The 23,558-nt window shown below is 50.2% G+C and overlaps 1 protein-coding gene across 2 annotated transcripts; it reads left to right on the forward strand.

Annotated features, from left to right (window-relative positions):
* The first annotated feature begins 8,755 nt into the window (after window positions 1-8,755).
* ESRRA (estrogen related receptor alpha) lies at window positions 8,756-21,956 on the forward strand. 2 transcript variants are annotated; one of them, XM_033174596.1, is made up of 7 exons: window positions 8,756-8,959; window positions 12,364-12,709; window positions 16,419-16,535; window positions 16,704-16,829; window positions 18,416-18,583; window positions 20,347-20,616; window positions 21,391-21,638. In XM_033174596.1, the coding sequence occupies exons 2-7, from the start codon at window positions 12,376-12,378 to the stop codon at window positions 21,636-21,638; spliced, it is 1,263 nt and encodes a 420-aa protein (XP_033030487.1). In that variant the 5' UTR covers window positions 8,756-8,959; window positions 12,364-12,375. The 2 variants fall into 2 exon arrangements, with proteins under 2 accessions (XP_033030487.1, XP_033030488.1); XM_033174597.1 differs by lacking the exon at window positions 8,756-8,959 and having other exon boundaries at window positions 12,376-12,709; window positions 21,391-21,956.
* The last annotated feature ends 1,602 nt before the right edge of the window (window positions 21,957-23,558 follow it).

Consider the following 23,558-nt stretch of genomic DNA (forward strand, 5'->3'; position numbering starts at 1 on the left):
AGAGTGTCTGGAGAATGAGCTTCAGGGAGTCATAAGTGGAGAGTTCATTCACCAGTGGCTGACACAGATGAGATGCCAGGGGTGGGCAGCAATGTGACTGAGGGCAAAAGGATGGATGCCCTCAGATGCAGTTATCCCCAAGGAGGGTAGAGAGGGAAGAAACAAAAAGCAAACTCGGGCAGCAATTCTTACAGTCATGGAGCTGCGTAGTTTTTCCTGTCCTTTGCTAAATCAGTTCAGGCATCGACCCAAGCACACTGGAAATCTAGATTTGTGCTTTTAAAGGGGATTAAACCACTCTGTCGCCCCAATGCAACAAATCATCTTTTTTTAATGACTTTTTGTGGTTAGGAAAATGATGGGGAAATACACTGAAAAGTGCAGAATAAATCAATGATTTATGGGAAGACATGTAAACACCCCACCCACAAAATTTTTTAGGATGATTCTGTGATATTGGTGGGTGGCACTGTGGTCTAAACCACTGAGCCTAGGGCTTGCAGATCAGGAGGTCGGCGGTTCGAATCCCCGCGACAGGGTGAGCTCCCGTTGCTCAGTCCCTGCTCCTGCCAACCTAGCAGTTCGAAAGCACATCAAAGTGCAAGTAGATAAATAGGTACCACTCCGGCGGGAAGGTAAACGGCATTTCCGTGCACTGCTCTGGTTCACCAGAAGTGGCTTAGTCATGCTGGCCACATGACTGAGGGAGCTGTACGCCGGCTCCCTTGGCCAGTAAAGCGAGATGAGTGCCGCAACCCCAGAGTCGTCTGGACCTAACAGTCAGGGGTCCTTTTACCTTTACCTTTAGGATGATGGCTGCTCATTGTTGTATAACCTGCCAACAATTAAGATATAGTCCACATCCACACCTTACATTTAAAGCACTTGGCTTCCTGCAAATAATCCTGGGAAGCACAGTTTATCTATTACAGAGCTACAATTCCCAGCACCCTTAACAAACTGCAGTTCCTAAGAATTTTTTGGGGGGGAGCCCATGTACTTGAAGTATATGGTGTTGTTGCAATCAAAATCTAACCTCTGCATGAGCTTTTTGCAAGTGAATCAGGATGAGTGCTCAACAGACAGGTCTGTCCAGAGGAGCCCTGCATTATTTCCAATTATGAACAGCTCTCTGGCATCTCCTGGCAGAGATGTGTCCCATCACCTGTTCCCTGATCCTTTTCTCAGCTGGAGATGCCAGGCATCAAACCTGGGAGCTTCTGCTTGCACAGCCTGTTCTCCGTCACTGAGCTACAGTTCTCCCCACCACCAACGGAGTGGGACTCTCCTGGACTGGTTGAGCTGGTTCGGAAGAAAGCTGAGGGGTAAAGTTGAAAGTCCTCTGAGCCATGTGACCTCCCTCAACCTTCTGGGCTAGCAGCACCTGTCCAGGAACTACCGGTATGTGCTGTGGGGCTGGTCAATTTTCCCAGACCAGATCACCACCCGCCCACTGGGGCTTTCCAGGTTCACAATGATACCCCCGCACGCACGCACGCACACCTTTTTTTTGCAGGCTCAGGCAACAAAATCCTAGCAATTTTATTATTAACAACAACAACAACAACAATAATTTATATCCCACTTTTCTCCCAAGTTCGGATTCAAGGCAGCTTAAAAGCAACATATTAAAATTCCAGATAATAGAAACAAATTGTTCTTGCTGTTGGCATCCGTCTGCCTTGAGAGACAATGGAGTGCACCTCCATGGGTGAAGCCAAACCAGAGGCGTCTTTCCCATTTGGCTGAGTGGCGCCATGCACCACAGTGCCCGCCCCCCAGCAGGGGCGCCCAGCAGTGGGTCCGCCGCCCTCCGCGGACTCGGGAGTCTCCTTGGGTCTCCTCAGAGGAGGCACCACGCCGAAAGTCCTCTGTAGGGCTTTCGGCGTGGCGCCTCCTCCGAGGAGACCCAAGGAGACACCAGAGGTGGCGGAGAGCGGCGGACCCACTGCTGGGCGCCCCTGCTCCCTCAACTCAGGATCCAGTGCACGCGCGAGAGAGCCACGGGGATGCTGAGGAGTTGAGGGAGCAGGGGCACCCAGCAGCGGGTCCGCCGCTCTCCGCCAACTCTGGGAAACTGGGGGGGGGGCGCGCCGGAGGGATCTTCGCACCACGGCGGCGGATATGCTTAAGACGGTCCTGAGTCAAACCACTGCATTAGCAGCACTGAAGTGACTTCCCTGGGGCACAAGACTGGGCAGTGTATCTGGAGGTCCTGGGCTGCCCAGACGACAAGACCTTCCTCTCGGCCTCAATGATGTGGTCCAAAGGAAAGCAGAACAATATGTTTGGCACCAGCTTGGTTGCAGGAATTGCCGAAAGGAGCCATACAAGGTGCCACCCAACCGCCTTAGGGACTCCACTCCTTAGTCTTTTCTTCTCCCTAAGATATCCCGCAAGACAGTGGAAGTTTAGGACCATTTTCCTGTCTTTTCACACAGGGGAAGTCCCTAACCCACTGAGGGATTGGGACCCATTGGCTACCCTCACCTGGTCCAGCCATAAGCTCCAGTTCAAGAGTCTGAGGCTTCTAGGCGGAGCCAAATCCTTTCTTTCTCTTTTTAATAAATCAACCAGGACTGCTAAGTTACATCATTACCACTAGGAGGCAAGAGTGGCACCTGTCAAGCACAGCTAGAAAGAAACTCTAAACTGAACCAAGCGTGTCTAGGTTCCCTGAACCCCAATTTGAGAGGAGAGTGACATCTAGCAGTGAGTGCTGGGACTACAAAGCTTCATAGAATCATAGAATCTTAGACAGGGGCCAGCAAACGTTTTCAGCAGGGGGCCGGTCCACTGTCCCTCAGACCTTGTGGGGGGCCGGACTATATTTTGGAAAAAAAATGAACAAATTCCTATGCCCCACAAATAACCCAGAGATGCATTTTAATTAAAGGACACATTCTACTCATGTAAAAACACGCTGATTCCTGGACCATCCGTGGGCTGGATTTAGAAGGCGATTGGGCTGCATCTGGCCCCCGGGCCTTAGTTTGGGGACCCCTGCCTTACACTCTTGGCAGAGTTTGAGTCCCAACAGATATTGGGGAAGTTGAAGTCCTCCATGATTACTATTTCTCCCCTTTTTGGAGGTTTGGTAATCTGCTCTAGTAAGGCACCATCCAAGTCTTCAGTCTGGCTTGGTGGATCTATAGCAGACACCCGCAGCGTTGCTTCTCTCTCCTACAATTTTTACCCATATACTCTCAATCTGCCACAATTTTTATCCATAATAATAAGAATAACCCATAATAAATAATGATAATTCCTAATAACTTGCCAAGAGATGGGGAGGGGGGGCTATTGGTTTAGGCACACAGGCAGCCTGCCTTATGGTCAGGCTACTGGTCCATCTGTCTCGGCTTGCCTACACTGGCAGGCAGCAGCTCTCTAGGCTTTCAGCAGGGGACATTCCCCATCAGGACTCCTGGTTTCTCTGCAAAGAGGTCTGCTAAACGAAGTTGGAGGAAGAGTTGTCACTCAGCAGCAGAGCATGCAGAAGGCCCCAGGTTCAATCCCTGGCATCTCCATGTAGAGCTGGGAGATTCCCTGCCCGGAACACAGTTTTGTTAATAGTGTTTCATAGATTGTAATTGTTTCATTGATGATTTGTTCATTTGTGATCTTCTATTATGTTCTGTTACGTTATTGCTGTGCATTGTTTGTAAGCCGCTTTGAGATCCATTTGAATGAGAAGCGGAATAGAAACACAATCAATCAATCAATCAATCAATCATTGGAGAGACACTGCCAGACAGAGCTGACAATTCAGAGCTAGATGTACCAAAGGGCTGATTTTGCAGAAGGGAGCTTCTCGTGTTTGTTCCTAGATCTATGTGGCGGCTACATGATTTTTCCAGCTATGGACCTCTCCTCCATCAACAGATGCCAAAGCTACAATTCTCAGAGTGCTTGAGCTATATCCTCTTCCACCCTTCACAGTAAACTCTTGGAACTGAAGCTGTCTGGAAGGAATAGGTGCCTCCTAACAACTCTCAGATGTCACAACTACTGCCTGGCTTCCATTGGCTTAATTCCTCTGCCGGGGAGCTGGCGCCCTCAAGATGTGCTCCCACAGGGAGCTGATTTCAATACGTGGGGAACCTTTTTGCAGCCTGAGGGCCTCATTCCCTTCTGGGCAACCTCCTGGGGGGGGGCACATGCCTGTGGTGGGAGGGGCCAGAGGCAAAACGTGGGAGGAGCAAGCCATGTAAATTTTCCCTTCGTAAAGAAGATCGTAAAGAAGACTCCCTAGAAAAGACCCTGATGTTGGGAAAGATGGAGGGCACAAGGAGAAGAGGACGACAGAGGATGAGATGGTTGGACAGTGTTCTCGAAGCTACTAACATGAGTTTGGCCAAACTGCGAGAGGCAGTGAAGGATAGGCGTGCCTGGCGTGCTCTGGTCCATGGGGTCACGAAGAGTCGGACACGACTGAACGACTGAACAACAACAACAACAACAAAAGAAGATCGCTTCTACATGCAGTCAGAAGCAAGAAGTGTGATCAGAGTTCAAGGACATGTTCCAACCAGGCAAGAGCACTCAAGGAGGGTGTGAGGCAGGGCCAACGAGGAGTGTGCCATGGGGAGAGTCATAGAATCATAGAATTGTAGGGATCCCAAGGGCCATCTAGTCCAACCCTCTGCAATGCTGAAGGTCCCAAGGGCCCGATGGAAAGGTCTGGAGGGCTGCATTTAGGCCCTGAGGGGTCCCTACTGCTGTTGTAGGATGCTGTTTTCAAAGGTTGTGTTTTGGCCCTTTCAGAATCCAAAGCTTTGGCCTGCACCTCCAACCCGGGGTGGGGAAATCCCATTTTTGCAACAGGCAGGACAACCCCCACCTGTGAAACACTGCCAGATCTGCAGGCAGGCAGGGTGATGTGGTATGGGGGGTGGGGGTGGGCAGGGATGGCAGATGAAAAGGAACACCCACACCCTGCAGGATTCTTGAGCGTATGACTCAAGATTTGTCAAAACAGGCAGAGTAGCTGAGGCTGGTTCCTCCGCTCAAAGCAAAGTGGGTTCGCTCCAGGAGAAGAGGGCGTGTGCAGGGTGTTTGGGGTTGGTGGGAGAAGACAGGGCAGGGTATGCCTGTGAAGGCTGGTGGGGTGGAGGAGGAGGAGGAGGAGGAGGCCGAGAAGGGGCCGGGCAGGCAGCTGAGCTCCAGGGCAGGACGCTTTGTTGCGCGGCGGGTTTCGCATGTGGGTCCCACCCGCCCTTTGGAACAATTAGAACCGGTACCAGCTGGAAACACGCTGCCCCACACCAGGCGGGAAAGCCATTGCGCAAGGAAAGGGCAACTGGAAGGATCGAGGGAGTTGGAGTAACTCCCCCACGAGGAAAGCTTACAACATTTGGGGCTTTTCCCCTCCAAGTTCAGAGAAAAGGCAAGAAAGGGAGGGACATGAGAGAGGCGTATAAAATTATGCAGGGAGCGTAGAGGAAGCGGACAGGGAGACACTCCCCCCCCCCGCCGCCCCATCTCTCTTAATACTAGAATCCAGGGACATCCACAATACCTCAAGGACCGCCTCTCCCCATATAGACCATCCCGGACTCTGCGATCACCATCCAAGGCCCTTCTTTGTGTACTTCCTCCACAAGAGGTCCGGAGGGTGGCAACACGAGAACGGGGCCTTCTCTGCAGTGGCTCCCTGTTTGTGGAATGCTCTCCCCAGGAAGGTTCACCTGGCGCCTTCATTATACACCTTTAGGCACCAGGCAAAAAAAAAAAAAATGTTCTTTTTCAACCAGGCCTTTGGCTAGTCAATATTCTATAGCCTTTTTATATGCATTTGTGGGAGGGTGGTGGTGGTGGTTATTGTTTTGTCGTTTCTGCTTTAATTATTTATTTGTGCTTTTATTTCGTGTTTTCATCTTGGGAGCCACCCTGAATATCTTTTGATGAAGGGCGGTATATAAGTCAAACAAACAATCCTGAATGGTGGGAGATTCTGGACAGATAAAAGGAAGAATGCCTTCAGACAGCTAAACAGAATGCCCTTTTTAAAATGTGTTGGCGGGGGGTTGGTGTTGTTCTTGTTTTTATTTATATATATTATTTATATTTATATTATGTATTTTATGTTTTTATATTGTGATTTTATCTTGTGAACTGCCCTGAGACCTGCGGGTATAGGGCGGAATAAATAATAATAATAATAATAATAATAATAATAATAATAATAGATGGGATTTGGCCACTGTGAGAACAGGATGCTGGAATAGATGGGTTATTGGCCTGATCCAGCAACCCTAGTGGATCAGAGAGCTAGAGAGCCCAAGTATCGCACCTTGCAACATTTCACAGATGCAAAGAGGGATTTGATCACCTTATTGATGGTTTTAAAGGCCTGTTTAAAACCCATTTATTCCCCTGGTGCTTGTAATTTAAATGCTGGGCTCAGCCGACCTTTTCTAACAGCACATATCACTGCTGGTTTTAAATGGCTAGTTTTAATTAAATCGTTCTTTTTTTCAGCTGTTCAAAATGAATTTGATATGAGCATGGACTTAAGTTTTGCGAGAGGGCGATGTCTTGAAAGGCAGCCTAGAACCAGTGTGGTGTAGTGGTTAGAGTGTTGGGCTAGGACCTGGGAGACCAGGGTTCGAATCCCCACTCAGTTATGAACGGACTCAGTGGCCTTGGGCCAATAATTCTCCTTCTCTCTCCCACCCCCCCTTTGTCTCACACACTATGATATGGTGCCAAATTCTATGATCCTCCTCTGCCATGATTGGGTTGCCAAGATTTGTAGCCAAAGGTTTGCTCTGTGTCTTACTGCTTGTGGTTTGTTTGTCTGGGGAGATAAACTACAATCCTCAAGTTTGGACGTAACGCTAAGCCAAACCATAGCCGGCTCGCTTTTGCTAAGCTAGTTTCACTTACTGTTGTGTCTCGTTATGGTAGTGGCAGAGCCGTCTTTCCCATAGGGCTTAGTGGTGCATTGCGCCAGGGCACCAGCCTCTCAGGGGCGCCCCAGCAAGTGGGGGAGCTGCGCGGCTTTGCTGGCTGCTTCCCCTTTCCCTGCACGCCTGCCAGCTGCGCCCCGTCAACCATATGGCTGGCAGGCGTGCAGCTTGCCTCCCAAGCCTCTGTGGGGATTGCCCTCCCACAGCGGCATGGGGGAGTTGCACGTACCCCCCCATGGCTGGCAGTGTGCAGCTTCCCCCCCTCCACTATCCATGGTAATTTGGGGGCACTGGGCGGGTATTTGCACCCCGGCGCCACATCTGCTAAAGACGGCACTGGGTAGTGGCAATCTTTCAAGCTTTTGTCGTTAACATTAATAATAATCCTATCTACTTATAGTGAATTCATTCTTAAGGGTCAAGTCTTTTGAAACAGCACTGTCCGTGCAAAAGAGGAAGGCATGAGGAGGCTCAAGGGAGCCTCAAGATTTGCAAATACAGTAAGCCCACAAATGCAAAAACACGTAAAGCCAGGAGGGCTAGCTAAGATCACCTTCCGCTTGCTCTCAGACCACCTCCGCTTGCTCTCCATGCCCTTGCTAGGCCCTCTCTCACTCTCCAACTCTGATGCCCAAACACTCTCCCAGGGTCAGTGCAATGGCTGATGGGAAGGCCAACTGTTGTTTCCTGCTCTCCCGCCTCCTCCTGACTTTTTTCCCCCCTACTGCCTATTTGGCTTTCCCCCTTGTCTTTCCTATCTGTTTGTTTGATGCCCGTGTAAGGTTGTGTTTGTGTAAGAAAAATGAATGTATGTTGTGGGCTTACTGGTCAAAAAAACTTTAAAGGGGGAAGAATCCTAAGGGGAACTCACACTCACACTCAGCTCAAGGACTGAGCATGCTCAGTGGGAACAAAATGCTAGCTGACTGTTGGGATGTGGAAGCAGATGGGGGAATGGAACGGAGTTTTCTGGGAAAGGGCATAGCTGGCAAGCTAGCAGTTGCCAAGACCAGAAGCACTCCACGCTGCAACATTTTGTTGCAGAACCCACTTGTAACAAATAATTGTAAAAAAAATATCATGTATAACTACATAAAACATTAATAATAATAATAATAATAATAAATGAAGTAATGCTGGCTAAGGTGATGCCATTTGTAGCCCGAAACATCGATAGGTTGGGGAAGGTTGCGGGTAGCACATTTGTTAAGCCTTAAGGTACCACAAAACTCTGTTGCTGTTTTCGCTGCCAGGATCTCACATGCTTCACTCGCTTCTGGAAACCGTGCGGAGGTCAACCGCACTCTGGCTGCCACGGCAAGAAGAACCGAATGCCGGCTGTGCCTGGCTCAAGACTGGCCGGTGGGCAATGAACCTGCCTGCGGAAAGCTCTCCTTATCTTTTGTCCCTTCTCCTTGCTTGTCCTACCAGTAGGTAGAGTGCCCCTGGCAGTGGAGGCTCCACGGAGCTCATTCTCCTTAACTGGTAGGTTCCATTTCCCGGGTGACCTTGAGAAGCGGGGCTGCGGGGAGAGCGGGACCGACGCGCACGCACCTAAGTCTCCCCCCCCCCGCGATCGGGCTGGTTGCCCCCCCCCCCGCCCAACCACGCGGGGGGCGCTAAGCAAGAGACGACCTTTCCCTAGCCCGCCCCGCGTCCTCCTCCTCCTGCTGCTGCTGCTCCTCTCCGGGCGCCACGTTGCCAGCAGCCGCGGCCGGCGCGCGTTGTTGAGAAGAGCGCAGCAAGCGCCTTGGAGAGACGGGGCGGGTGGGGTGGGGGGGGGAATCGCGTTGTCCCCGCCCCTCTGCTCTGCATATTCATCTCCAGGCCCCGCCCCCACCAGCTGGAGGAAGCCGAGTAGGAAGTGGGTTGCGATGTCCTTTTGTGTCCTACAGCCGGAGCGAGGAGCGAGCGCGCAGCCCCAGCCCATGGCCCGGCCGGTCCCCGGCGCGCGGGGCCACTGAGCCGCCCCGCTCGGACACAGCTGCGACCCCGCCGCCGCCAGCGCTTCCTGCAGCTCCCAGCCCCCCTTGCCTGCGACCAAGGTCAGTGTGATCGTGAGGAGGAGGAGGAGGAAGCGGGGTGTATTCTGACGATCGCGCCCCCCCCCAATCCCAGCCCCCTTCTCCAAACCGGCTCCATGTGACCGGCGCTTTCGTTGTGGGAGGTTGGTTGCCTTGCAGGGAAAGAGAGCCAGAAAACAGGGGGCGGGGGCAGGCAGGCTTCTGGAAGTGGGTGGGGGACACACCACGGTGCCCCCCGCTCGGGGGCAGACGCGCGTCGATAGACGCGCCGGCGCCCCCAAGTGCGCCAGAACTCACTCACATGCAAATAGATATCGGTGTACTACGGGCAGGCAGGCAGGTGTACACACGTCTGTTGCAGTGCCTCTGTTAGTGTGGCAGAGGGCAAAAATCATGTGTGTGGGGGGAGTGGAGAAATGTGTGGGCACAGACTAGGGGCATGAAAGTGCTTGTGTGGCTCTCCCTGTTGACACCGCCAGACAGAGTCGTGCTCTTGCTCCTGCAGCAGAGTGCGCAGACCCGGGGCCAAGCAGTGTGGGGCATGGCGCAGCCGGCGGTGGGTGGGGGACATGATTTAAGGTCACATAGTGCGGATATTGTGTGTTGTGCGGGTGTGGGTGAGTCCCACGTAGGCACCTGTGTAGGCCTGCTTGCCTAGGTGCAAGGGCATGGAAAGAGAAAAAGAAATGCTTGCGTATGTACAAGGAGGGCGCACTGATGTGCTCACAGCCGCACATGGAGATGTTGATGTGCTGCGCCCAGATGAGTGGAGAAGTCTCCCTTGTGTGTACAGACACGGTTCGCATATACCCCCTGCGGCTGCCAGGTTGGGGAAACCTTTTCGCAGCCATGTGCATAGCAAACTCATGCGCGCCTGGGCACGTGTGAACGGAGAGGGCTCAGACGTGAGAGTGCCCTGTCTCTTTTGCCCAGTTGGCCTCACCATTCGGCCACTAGGGGGCACTGCGGCCCATAGTAAGTGGGGTGTGGGGGGGAGAGTGACAGAAGTGAACTGCAGAAGGGTCAAAGGTCATGGGCACACAGGCTTTCCACATGGAGCCCAAGAAAACATGACCGCACATTGTTCAGCTGCAGGGATTTGGTGTGCAGAGGTGTCCGGGAGGTTCAGACAGCTGCCCTGATTTCACAAAGTCTCCTGCTTTATGGAGTCCTGAGAATGATCGGAAGTCTGTGGCCGATGTGCACATGGACTCTTCTGAACGGCTTCTGCTTGCTGGGGTGTGTGTGGTGGGGTGGGAGAAAGTTGGGCAATGTCACCTAGCCCCCTCTCTCTGGCCCATGTTGCTCCCCTCCTCCTCTTGCATAAACTCTACTCTTGTCCCCGATTGGGTAAGTGATGATGCACTGATCCACAGAGGACAAAGGTCCTTTGACTGGCCTGGCAAAAGTGGGGAGGGTAAACCTATTAATAGAGACACAGAGGGGGTGTCACTTAGGGGTGCGGGGGCAGAGCGTGTGCTAAGAGGTGTCTTGCGTGCCTGGAGTTAAAGACACTGTCCCAGGATGATTATTGGACTTTCTCTTTAGCTCAGGGCACTGCTCAGAACACATTAATAATGCTGGGTAATGAACCGCAGGCGCTTATTATTAGTAATACAGTATTTTTTATCAATTTTATGTTTTTACGGAATCTGTATCCCGCCCTTCGTCCCAAAGGAGCCCAGGGCGGCAAACGTCGAAATGTGAAAGCAGTACAATTCAAAAGTCATATTTGCATTTCCTCCTCACAACCCTGCACTGCAGGCCTAGTTGCTTTGAGGAGGGGTATTTAAAAACGGCTCTCCGTGGTCACTTTTGCCCCTTCTCCAAACTCAGAAAGGGGAGGGCAGAGAGACACAACAACAACACCTCCCAATTTGTAGCCAGGACATGAAATCTTGGATGGTTATGGGAGGAAACCTCAACAATCCAGTGCCCCGAAGAGGTGGGGGGCAGAGAGCCTTAACCTAAGGTGTGCAGGAGATGGAGGGGGGGGAGCACAATTCATGTGTGGGAGGGTTAATCTTTGTTGCATTGAAGTTGCAGGGGCAGGGAGGGGTCAGAGAAGAGATGTCAGGTTGCTGAGCCAAGCGGCTATTCCTGTCCTCTGCGTGTTTACATTTAACTCCCAAAGCCCCAGAATGTTACTGTTCTCCGAAGAGGCGGCCGAGGGACAGGACAGGACCAGACTGGAGGCAGCAAGAGTGCACTGCCTTTGATGCCATCTCCAGCCCTGCCTGGGTGCCTGATTGTATCTCCCTGGAGTGACCTTGAGGCTCCTCCATTCTCCTGGCAGGATGCTGGATCCCAGGCCAGCAGGTGTGGGGTGGACAGTGTGTAGGTTGACAAGATAAGGGGGCGGGGGGAGGCCTACATGGTAGGGCCTTCATGGAGCGCGGAACAATCTCCCCCCGCATTTCCACACATAGGATGGTGCCAAAAGGGCAGTAAATTTTGAAGAGAGTCTCTTGGCCTGTCTGAATTAAGCCACGGTTGGCCATCCCAAAAGCTCTTCCTTGCTCTGCCTCCATTAATGGAGTTGAATGTAGAATTGGGGTATACGCTATCACTTCCTTCAGTGGGGGGCAGCTCCCCAGATTGACCAGTGGAACTGGAGGCCCCCTAAACTCAGGTTGATGAAATTACTGGGGCTGTTGTCCCGTCCCGTACCGCCCCCCCCCACGCCCTGACTCGGTTCTTCTGACTGATTTGTCGTCAGATTCTCCCCCTAGTTGGCTAACCTGGCCTAGCCCCCCCCCCAAAAAAACTCCATGCTGGTCCCTGATTGGGTAGTGGGTTTGTGACACACATCCAATTGACAGGGTAGGATTTGGGACGGCGCACTGTGGCTCTCTGCTCTTTGTCACAGCCCAGCCACCGAATTCTGTGATTGTAGTCCCTTCCGAGTGAGAAACGGATTAATCATCGTTGTTTTAAAGATCTGCCTTTGAACACCACCTTTAAGTTTTATCACATTGAAGGGCTCCGGCCATTTTTTTTATTTTTTATTTGGTAGAAAATGGACTTAACCTGTGCAACTCAGTCAGTTTTTAAGATGCTCGATCTACACCTGCACTACACATTTTAAAGCACTCAATACAGTCGTGACTTTCCCCCAAAGCATCCTAGGAATTAAAGGTGCACAGAGTGATTTATCAGTCAATCTTTCTTCCCAGGGAGCTCTAGCAGTTGTATCTTTTGGGGGGGAAATAGGGGTCTCCGGACAACTCTCAGCACCCTTAATAAACTGCACCTCCCATAATTCTGGGAAGGGGGGGAGCCATGGCTCTTTAAAGTGGCATCAATAGTGTTGTAAATGTGACCTAGGAAAGGGAAATATTTCCCAACATTGGTTCAGGGGTTTTTTTTTGTATTCTGTAGCAGCTCTTCTCTGACGCACCCCATCTGTGTCCTCTTTCCTGCAGCCCTCTCCAGCCATGTCATCCCGGGAACGCCGGGCAGAGTTTTTCATCAAAACGGAGCCGGCCTCCCCAGACAGCCTCGCCCAGCACAGCCCCAGTGGGTCTTCTGACACCAGCGCCAGCGGAGCCCCACAAGAGCTTGAGACTGCTGGGGTGCTGCCTGCCGGGACGGGGGCCTCCCGGCGACGCCATGATGACGACCCAGACGAGCCCCCGGGGCGGGGGAAGTATATGCTGAGTGCCATGCCCAAGCGGCTGTGCTTGGTGTGCGGGGACGTTGCCTCAGGGTACCACTATGGCGTGGCCTCCTGCGAGGCCTGCAAGGCGTTCTTCAAGAGGACTATCCAAGGTAGGCCACTCCTGCCTGAGCGCTGCAAGAGAAGTCTGGGGGTCCCCTACTGTTAGGGAAGAAAAGGGGTCTTTGTTTGGGGAAGGGCAGTGAGAGCGCATCTGCTTTGCACGCAGAAGGTTTCAGGCTCAATTTCCGGCATCTCTGGGTCAGGCTGGGAATACCCACTACCAGAAACCCGGGAGAGCAGCTGCCAGTCAGGGTAGGCAGTACTGAGCTAGATGGACCAATGGGCTGACTTGCTATAAAGCAGTTTCTGATGTTCCTAAAAAGAAAGAGCACCTGCTGGATCAGGTCATCTGGTCCAGGGGTGGGAAACCTTTGGCCATCCAGATGGTGATGGACTACAACTCCCATCAGTCCCCGTGAGCGTTGTCAGTGGTCAAGTATGATGGGAGTTGTAGTCCGGAAGGATCCAGGTTCCCCACCCCTGATCTAGTCTCACATCCTGTTGTTCCGATGACAGACAGACCTTTCTGAGACGCTTGTTGCCCCCTGGTAGACTGTCTCTTAAAAGTGAGGTTCTATTTAACTATCACGGTGAATAGATGTTAACAGGGCTGGCACCATGGTGTGGAGGGGGGCCTGTGCTGTTCAGGGATGTTCTAGGTCTCTTTCCTAAATGTTCAGCTTACTTGGGGAGGGGGTGGAGAAAGAAGTCCCTTTTACTTGTGGAGATTAATAAAACTGTAGGAAGTCGTGAGTATGAATGAACTTTATTGCACATTATGAAAGGGCTTTGCAAAAGCAAACTCCCTCGCTTCTTGCTCACACATAGTTTTCTCCATTAACAGAGTTTAATTGACATTTACAGCATCCAGCATCAGCACATCACGTCGTTAAAATCATTAAAAGGTCTCCCATAACCCTCCCACCCCCCAAAAAACACCTTTTGAATGTAAATTCCTAGCTGCTGTGGAAAACAGCACCAACCTATAGGATGCATTTTACCAAGTTGGTCTGTAAGAAGTACTATAATTAAATTGCTGCGATCAAGTGTGCAGCAGCTGTGAAAAATGTGAATTCCATGTTGGGAATCCTTAGGAAACGGTTTGAAAAGGGGGGTGGGGGGAAACCCTGCCAAGGTTATGTCTTTATGCAAATTGTGGTGCAGTACGCACTTGAAATGCTATGTACGGTACTGGCTCCCATGCTTCAAAAAGGGATCTTGTAGAGCTGGAACAGGTTAAGAAAAAGAACTGAACAAGGGGGTGAAGTAACTCCCTTAGAATGATAGAATGGTAAAGTTGGAAGGGACCAAGGGTCATCTAGTCCAACCCCCTGCAATGCAGGAATTCTGCCCATAGCCATCCCTGGGTGTGCTTGTGAGGAAAGGCTCCAGTATTTGAGGCTTTGGGAGTTTAGAGTAAGCGGGAAGAGGTGCATAAAATGTGGCACAGTGTGGAGAGACAAAAGTCTTGGGAAAAGATAAGTGTTTCCCAAACTTGGGCCTGCAGCTGGTTTTGGACTACATTCCCATCATCCCTGACCACTGGCTCTGCTAGCTAGGGATCATGGGAGTTGTAGTGCTGGAGACCCCAGTTTGGGAAACACTGCTCTAGACTACCTCTAGGATCAGAGGCAGCCTACCTTTCGAATACCAGTAGGGAGACTGATGTTGCTTCCATGTCCTGCCTGTGGTCTTCCCATAGGCATTTGGTTGGCCACCGTGAGAGCAGAATGCTGGGATTGGATAGGCCTTTGGTTCCTTTCATGTTATTAACTTCTTCTTTTGGTCCTGGCTGTTCTTCAGGGATTCCTCACCATGTTTGGCCACGTTTCCCCCGTACATTAAAAGCACTGTGATACCTCTTTAAACAGACATGGTTTCCCCCAAAGAATTCTGGGAGCCTTAGTTTGTTGAGGATGCTGAGAGCGGTTAGGAGACCCCTATTCCCCTCACAAAGCTACAATTACCAGAGTTCCCTGGGAAGAGAGATTGGTTGCTTAACAATTATCAGAAACTTTTATCTATGTGAGGAATAGGGGCCTCCTCCTAACAATTCTCAGCACCCTTAAGAAACTACAGCTCCCATAATTCTCTAGGGGAAGATGTGGCTGTTTAGCATGGTACAATGCTGTTTAAAATGTATGGTATGAATGTGGCTTTAGGCAGACTCTCTCTTCCTCTCTCTCCCTCTCTCTCTGGATGTCCTAGAATCATAGAGTTGGAAGGGACCATGAGAATCACTTAGTCCAAGCCCCTGCAATGCAGGAATGTTTTGCCCAACGTCGGGCCTGAACCCGATGCTGGGCAAAATGTTGAGCATGAAGAGTCTCATGCTGTACGACTGAGCCCGCACACTTTTCCCAATTGACTTCTCTTCCTCCATGAACTTACGGAATTTAAGAAAAGAGCCATTTCAGCTCAGTGTCGTTGCCTCATCTTGTGGTGGGGGAATTCCATAAGTTAAGTATGTATTCCATGAAGAAATACTTCCTGAAATTGTGTCATTCCTGAATCCTAGCACTGATAGCGCTTCCTTGGTCTGTTTTGTAGCACTGGATAGGGGCTGATGGATAAAAGCACAAGAAGGGCCCACAAACAGGCTGCGAAGGCAGCAGCCTCTCCCGCCTCATAACAAGTAATTTGAGGTATACTATTACTGCACCTGGAGGTTCCACTTGGCTATTGCGGCATTTGGAACATAGGAAGCTACTTTATCTCAAGTCAGGCCATTACTTCATCTAGCTCAGTATTATCTACTGACACTGACTGGCAATGACCCTAAATTAGTCACGTCCATTCATCTCAGTGGAGTTTACTCTGTGTATGACTAACGCGAGCTGCGAACTTTTGTCTTCTTTGCTGCAACATAGGTTTTTATTTTATTTATTTAGAAGCATTGCTTAATTTTTTAAAAAAAAACCTCTGCTAAGTGGTGTACAACTTTAAAGCATTAAGCGATATTATTAAAACAAAAATAAAGCAACAACAATCCAGCAACAGTAGAACAGTAGTGTAAAAAGCTTCTAAAAACAAATTAAAAACAGAAATCCAGTGAAACTAAACAAATTAAAAAATGAAAAACAGGGTCAGGAAAGTGTGGGCAAAAGGAGATGTCCTTACAAGACATCTGAATTTAAAATGTCCTATTAAAGGGTGAGAGACCAAAAAAACAAACAAACCCAAAACTCGGAACTCATGACTGAAGCTTCCACTTAAAATGAAAACATCATTTTGATATAAAAATGCTTTCTTTCAACAAAATGCAAGAGCCAGTGCTGATTACTACTACTACTACAGTTTATTACCTGAGCTTCACCCTAAGGTCCTAGGGCAGGTTACAACAATTAAAACATTATTAATATTGAAATATTGTGTGTGTGTGTTTACACAGTACTTCAATATCACACAGAAATTAGGTGTGTCCTAAAAATATACACCTCAAGTGTCAAAAGTCGGGGTCAAGAAGTACAGTGGTTAGAATGTTAGGCTAGGACTTGGGTGGCCAGGGTTCAAATCCCCATTCAGCCAGGAAACTCGCTGGGCGATCTTGGACTCAGTCACTTCCTCTCCGCCTACCCTACCTCACAAGGTTGTGTGGGAATTAAATGGGGGCGGAGGAGAACCATGTATGCCACACTGAGCTCCTTGGGGGGGGATATAAATGCAATAAATAAATTAATATTTTTGAATAACTACATATATATTATTTATACTATAGGGTTTTTTTTAGCTTTCCGACCCTTTCTCTTTCTCTCTCAGGCAGCATTGAGTATAGCTGTCCGGCCACCAACGAATGCGAGATCACGAAGCGGCGCCGGAAAGCCTGCCAGGCCTGCCGTTTCACCAAGTGCCTGCGTGTGGGCATGCTGAAGGAAGGTACGGCCTTGAGCCTCGGGGCCTAAACCTCTGACGGGGCACCAAGGTTGACGGGGCGGGAGGGCGCACAGCGAATGTGAAATGGCTGGGAGGGGAGGGGAATTGCAGGAGGAAGAGCAAACTCCTAACAGGTTGAAAATGTTCTGAATCGACTTTGGTCTTCTTCAGGGGTACGTCTCGACCGGGTGCGAGGAGGGCGTCAGAAGTACAAGCGCCGGCCTGAGGTGGAGGGTGCCACTTACCCCAGTGCATTCGTCACCCCACAGATTGCTACGGCGACCACCAAGAAACCAGGTAAAGGACTGCGGTGCCCCCCCCCCCCCGGAACCCCAGACTTTTATCCAGAAGAGTTTGGGGACAAAAGGGGCCCAGGGCATGTGACCCATACAGAAGTGTACTTGACTTTGTCTCCATCCCAGAGCCAGATAACATTTTTTCAAGCCAGGGGCCACATTCTCCTTTGGGCGATGTTCCGGGGGGCACATGCCAGCGGTGAGCAGGTCCAGAAGCAAAAGAGGGTGACGGAAAGAATTATTTGTTTTGCCTTTGTACATCGGGCTAGTTTTCCACACTCACCTGTCTGTACCATTCTTCCAAGCAAGCAAGAGGCATTGCTGGAGTTCAAGGATGCTGTTCAGCTAGGCCAAAACACTCAAGGAGGGTTCAAAGCAGAGCCAGTGAAGGGGTCTGGCCCAAGGAGAGTTCTGAGGGCCAGATAGAAAGGCTTGGAGGGCCGCATTTCACTCCTGGACCTGAGGTTCTATCCCTACAAGTGTCTCATATAGGCTGGCTTTCCTTGGACTCCGGAGTGTTTTATTGAACCAGAAAATGCTCTGTCTTTCCCCCCTTTTGAAGCTGGGCTTCCTTTTGTCTCTCCTTCTAACCTTAAGGAGCCACGAATGGTACTGTTCTCACTGTGGAATTATCCCCTTGGAAAGGGTTTCTGATGTGAGCAATGCTTGTTACCTTGGCAACCTGGCAGGCACAACCCTGGGAGGAAGAAGAAGAGAGCGTAGGCCAGGATTTAACATCTACACTTTCGGGTTGTAGAACATGCAGTATTGCCCTCCTGGCCTGTACTATTGAGAGGGCAGGGCATTGAACAATTGATTGTTCCCCTTTCTAGTGTAAATTTAAAAATGGGTGCATCCGAGAGAAAGCTTATTTATTTGTTTATATGTGAATTACTGCTAAACAGGCTTCTAAGGAGTTTACAAATATAAATCCCGCTTATGCTGTCCGCAGAGTCGTCAGTGCTTTAATGGGTTGTAACGCATATGCAAATTCAAAAAGGAAAGTGGGTAATGTGAACAGAACATCACTACTGCATACTTTGTTGAAGTTTGTTATCGTTGATTGTCGTAACAGAAAGTACTAAAAATACTGAAAGCAACTACCCCCCCGTTATTCCAGGATCCCTAATAGGCTAACTTCCCACAAGCAGGGAAGAAGTTGTTCTATCCTTGGGAAGCGTTCAGACATGTGTTTTACCCACAAACACACAATATGTGGTGCATTCTGGAGTGCCATAGTTCCAGGAGGATTGTGTCATCTTGATTTTTCTTGTGTTTAAAATGGCTCTTAGCCAGGCAGATACAGCTGATTGATGACAAAATGAGGAAAGATGAGAGAGAAACATGGGTCCTCCTTTGGCCCACTTCCCTGATTAGATCAAGACTTGAGGAACATGTGGCTCTCTGAACTCTATTGGACTCCAACTCCCATCAGTCCAAGCCAGCATAGTCTATGATCAAGGATCATGGGAGTTGTAGTCCAGAAAGGGAGATTTGTGAATCTGGAGTGTACGGCTTACTCCTGACACTTCTCTTTCTTTCATCTTTGATCCTCACCATTCTTTCTTCCACCCCCGCTCCCTGCAGCTCCAATGAACACAATGGTGTCGCACTTGCTGGTGGCGGAGCCTGAGAAGCTGTACGCCATGCCCGACCCTGCACTTCCTGACAGTCCCGCCAAAGCAGCGAGCACTTTGTGCGATCTGGCTGACCGGGAGATCGTGGTCATCATCGGCTGGGCCAAAAACATACCAGGTGAGAGAGAAGGGTTGGCTCGAGGTCATGCCTGTCCGGTTGTTGCGCAGATACTACCTTGCCACTGTCCAAAGACCCATGACGACTTCTGGTCCATTGCTGAGCTTGGCACAAGGCTCAGGAATACTCCGTTGGGATCCAGAGCTGGTGGTGGTGGGTGGGGCACCCCATTGCTCTCTCTTTTTCTGCCATCCACTCTCTCCCAGCGACTCCTAGCTACCTGTGTGGAGTTAAAGCATCCATGACAGATGACCATCCAAACTTTGTCTAGAAACCTCCCATGAAGGAGAGCCCACCACTTTCTGGAAAAGACTGCTCCACTGTAGAACAGCTCTTGCCATCAGAAAGTTCTTCCCTATGTCCGGTTGGAAATTCCTTTATTGTAGCTTGAAGCCATTTTGGGGGGTCCTCCCCTCTGAAGCAGGAGAATACAAGTTTGTATAGAAGTATTGGGGGGTTTCTGAGCCGACAGGCCATCGTGTACTCACGTCTTGGGTCCGTGCGCTTCCCCATTAGGCACTTTAATTAGCAGTCTCAGCAGAGCAAAACGCAGCTTCGTCCCTGGATTGTTTGGCTTAATAAAGGCTTCGGAGTCTGTAGCTTTTCTTCTAAAAACTACGTTTATTGCAAACTATATACAGATTAGCCTGGAGCACATTCTTCTTGCATTGTGCTCTTCAGCTCACACACAAGCAACCACTACACACAGAGAATAGCAATAGCAATACAACAATGTCAACATCCAGCTGTGGGATGTCATATCCTCTCCAGGTTTAACCCTGTGTTAACCTGATACTCCAACAGTTTGCTCCACCTTCCATGTGGCAACCCTTTAAATACTTGAAGATGGCTATCATATCTCCCCTCAGTCTCCTCTTATCCAGGCTAACCATACCCAACTCTCACAACCATTCCTCATAAGGCTTGGCTTCCAGACCCTGGATCATCTTAGTTGCCCTCCTTTGCACACATTCCAGCTTGTTAGCATCCTTCTTAAATTGTGATCAAAACTGGACATGGTGCTCTAGGTGTAGTCTGATCAAGGCAAAATATTACCACTCTATTCATAGAATTGTAGAGTTGGGAGGGACCACAAGGGTCATCTTCCCAAGCTACATTTCTCTTGATGCAGCCTGGAATAGCATTAGCTTTTTTGCTGCTGCATCACACTATTGACTTGTGTTAAGCTTATAGTCTACTAAGACCCTTAGATCCTTTTCACATGTACTACTAGCAAGCCAGGTGTCCCCCGTCTTATATTTGTGCTGCTGGTTCTTCTTGCCTGAGTGTAGAACCCGATATTTGTCTCTTTTGAGATTCATTTTGTTAGTTTTGGCCCAGTTCTCTAGTCGAAGGTAATCTTGAATTACGATTCTGTCTCCTGCTGCATTACCTACCCTTCCCAATTTGGTGTCATTCGCAAATTTGATGAGCTTCCCCTCAATTCCTTCATCCAACACATTTATAAAGATGTTGAACAACAATGGGCCCAGGACAGAACCCTGCAGTACCCCACTTGTCACTTTTCCCTAGGATGATGTGGAACCATTAATGATTACTCTTTGGGTTCAGTCAGTCAACCAGCAACAAATCCACCTGACAGGAACCTCATCCAAAAAAATAAATAAATCATTTCCAAGCATCCACACTTGGTTGCTTGGAATCAGTTTCTGCTCGCCACAGGCCACCCTGCAAACAGCTAGTTAGCTGTGAATTAATCCCTCCTCATCTTTTTCTTTCCTGTTCTGTCCTTCCTGGCTCAGGTTTTCCGGCGCTGTCCTTGGCGGACCAAATGTCTGTACTGCAGAGCGTGTGGCTGGAGGTCTTGCTGCTGGGGGTGGCCTGGCGTTCGTTGCCCTGCGAGGACGAGATCGTCTTCGCAGAGGACTTTGCTCTGGACGAGGAGGCGGCAAGGGCGGCGGGGCTACTGGAGCTCAGCGGGGTGGTTCTGCAGCTTGTGCGCAAGTACCGGGCCCTGCGCCTGGAGCGAGAGGAATATGTGCTTCTCAAGGCCTTGGCGCTTGCCAACTCTGGTGAGTCCCTTTCACAGGCATAGAAGTGCCAGGCGGGTGAGGTGGGGTGTTTTCCCACAATGTTTATTGTTGTGTTTATATCCTACCTTTCCTCCAGGGTGTGGCATACATTGCTCTGCACAGATTCTCCATATTCTCCTCACAACAACCCTGTGAGGTGGGTGTGTGACTATCCCTAAGTCTAAAGCCCTAAACTGCCTCTGCCCAGTATACCTGAAGCAGCGTCTCCACTCCCATCGTTCAGCTCCAAGGGCCTTCTGGTGGTTCCCTCACTGCGAGAAGTGAGATTACAGGGAACCAGCCAGAGGGCCTTCTCGGTGGTGGCACCCGCCCTGTGGAACGCCCTCCCATCAGTTGTCAAGGAAATAAACAACTACACGATTTTTAGAAGACATCTGAAGGCAGCCCTGTTTAGGGAAGTTAGATGTTTTATATTGTTTTTAATATTGTTTTGGGAGCTGCCCAGAGTGGCTGGGGAAACCCAACCAGATGGGCAGGGTATGTATGTATGTATGTATGTATAAATAATAGAGCCCCAACCATCTGACTGGATTTCCCAAGTCATTCTGGGTGACTTCCAGCATATATAGAAACATAATAAAACATCAAACATTATAAACATCCCTATACAGGTTTTAAAAAGTGCCCCTCAGCAATCTCAGTGCATGAATCACCATGGCCAGGCTGCCCCTGTCCAAGAACGGCAAACTGAAGCTAGGATGGTCCTAATCGCTTCTGTGTGCATCTATTCCCCACCCTTCCTGTTTCCTCCAGACTCTGTGCATATTGAGGACATGGCAGCCGTGCAGCGGCTCCGGGACGTGCTACACGAGGCCCTGCTGGAATACGAAGCGTCGAGGCGCCCCGAGGAGCCCCGCCGGGCCGGCCGCCTCCTCCTCACGCTGCCCCTCCTCCGCCAGACAGCCACCCGCGTCCTCCACCACTTCTACAGCCTCAAACTGGAGGGCAAGGTCCCCATGCATAAGCTTTTCCTGGAGATGCTGGAAGCAATGATGGACTGAACGAGGAGGCCGGGAGGGGAGGGCGGGGGACAGGATTTGGGGAGGGGAGCAAAGTACAGACTGACTGGTTATCGGGGATTGTTGTGGGGGGGACGGGACGCGTGCAGAAATGGAACGGGGGGCCAAAGGCCTGGCTTGGGTTTTTCCCTCCCACACAATTCCTCCCCCTCCCGGAACCGCTGCTCCTCTGTCTCATGTTAAAAAAAACGCATTTCAATGTATGCAAATGTGATAGCTGCCCATTGCTTTGCACTGAGGCCGACTTTTTTTCTTTTCTTTTCTGAAGAGAACGGACCCCATGGGGGAGGCAGAGAAGTTTAAAAAAAAAAACACCAGCCCTTCTGGATGTCAGAGGCTGGGCTGCCGCAACGTGGGACAGGGAGAAAGGGAGACAGAGAAAGTTTTGACATTCACACTGGAAGCCATACTTTAATTTTTAATTTATTAACTTGGGGGAGGGCGGGGGGGGGTGTTAGCCACTGTAGCTCTAGCCTGGAAGCCATATTGCATTTGCGAGGCATGGAGGGGGGAGAGGAAGGGTAGTTGTTGGGAAGGGTTGTGTGTGTGTGCACGTGTGTGTGTGTTGGGGGGGGGGTGTTGAATTGTTTGTTCTTGCCCCAGGATGCAGCTACGGGATAGCACGGGATGGAGAGCAGAGACGGCAGGTTCACGGCCTCTTTCCTGCACCACTCAGACGCCATCTTGGTTTTGCCCCTGGGCTGGGCCCAGCCAAATGCACCTTAATGAGGGTGAGAGTGTCGAAACCATAGATCCACAGCTCTCCAGAAATAAGGAGGGAGACAGATTTGGGGAGGGGAAGGAAGACCCACAACACTTTTCTTTTCTTCTTGACCTTCTTTCTGCCTCCTTAGTACCGAGTCTCTTCATTAGGGCGTCTCTCAGGGGACGATAGTCCGCTCCCCATTTCTCTTTCCCTCACAAAGACCCACCCTCCCTCTGGGAATGTTGCATTATCACTTATAAGCAATAATAATAATAATAATAATAATAATAATAATTTTAAAACTTGGGGGAGGGTCCCCGTGATGCAGGGGGAAGAGAAGGTTGTGTCTTACGTCGTTTCTGCTTTGCATGGAGTCTGCCTTAAAAAAATTGGGGAAAGGGGTGTGTTTGAGTGTGCGGCTGCAATGGTGGGAGTCCAGCCCCCCCCTCCCCGCTCCTCCTCTGCAGAAGGGAAAAGGCAGAGCCTTTCACGCTCCATCCAAAGTTCTTTCACTTAAATTCCCTTGTAGCAATAGTTAAAAAGGCAATTTGTGCTTTTTTTCAGGTGTGATTTCATATCAACCCCCCTCCCACAACTCCCCTCACACTACGAGGCTAAGCAGCTAGTTCTTCCCTGCGTCCCCATTAAGCCAACCCCATCTTACACCCAAAGCAATAAATAAAACCTCTTCCCCGCCTCTCCTTAATTCCCTTTTGACCCGCCAAACCAGGGGGGTAGGGGAAGCTGCGTTGGCCCACCAGCTGTTGGGACTACAACTCCCATGGGCCACACTGGCTGCAGGGGCTGATGGGAGTTGGAGTCCAACAACACTTGCGGTGGCCTGCAGCTTCCCTGCTCTAACTTAAACCAAGGAGGGAGGCTGTATGGCCTGTAGCTGAGAGCCGTGTACATAGCAATATATTTTACTGTATATTTGTTGCAGGAAAAAAGAAATCTACCCCATTTCTGGCTCACTTCCTTTCCCTCCCCCCACACGGGAGGTGGGGCTGCAGCCTCCCTTGCCCTGGTTGGGGGGGAAGGGGAGAGGAGAAGCTGGATAATTTTTTTTGTATTAAATTATGTGTGTGTACATATTATAAATACCTCTGATTTGTGTATAGGCGGCTACACATACACATTCATAGAGAGCTCTATTACTGAACAAATTAAAAAGGCCATTGCGGCCTGACAGTCAA

Source organism: Lacerta agilis, chromosome 17 (genome assembly GCF_009819535.1).
Source record: "Lacerta agilis isolate rLacAgi1 chromosome 17, rLacAgi1.pri, whole genome shotgun sequence".
NCBI classification, from domain to species: domain Eukaryota; kingdom Metazoa; phylum Chordata; class Lepidosauria; order Squamata; family Lacertidae; genus Lacerta; species Lacerta agilis.

Excerpts from the sequence above, each read along its gene's own strand:
- ESRRA (XM_033174596.1), top strand. The coding sequence starts at position 12,376 with ATGTCATCCCGGGAACGCCGGGCAGAGTTTTTCATCAAAACGGAGCCG. Across the intron at positions 16,830-18,415 it reads GGCGACCACCAAGAAACCAG|CTCCAATGAACACAATGGTG; the intron begins GTAAAGGACTGC and ends CGCTCCCTGCAG. Across the intron at positions 20,617-21,390 it reads CTTGGCGCTTGCCAACTCTG|ACTCTGTGCATATTGAGGAC; the intron begins GTGAGTCCCTTT and ends TGTTTCCTCCAG.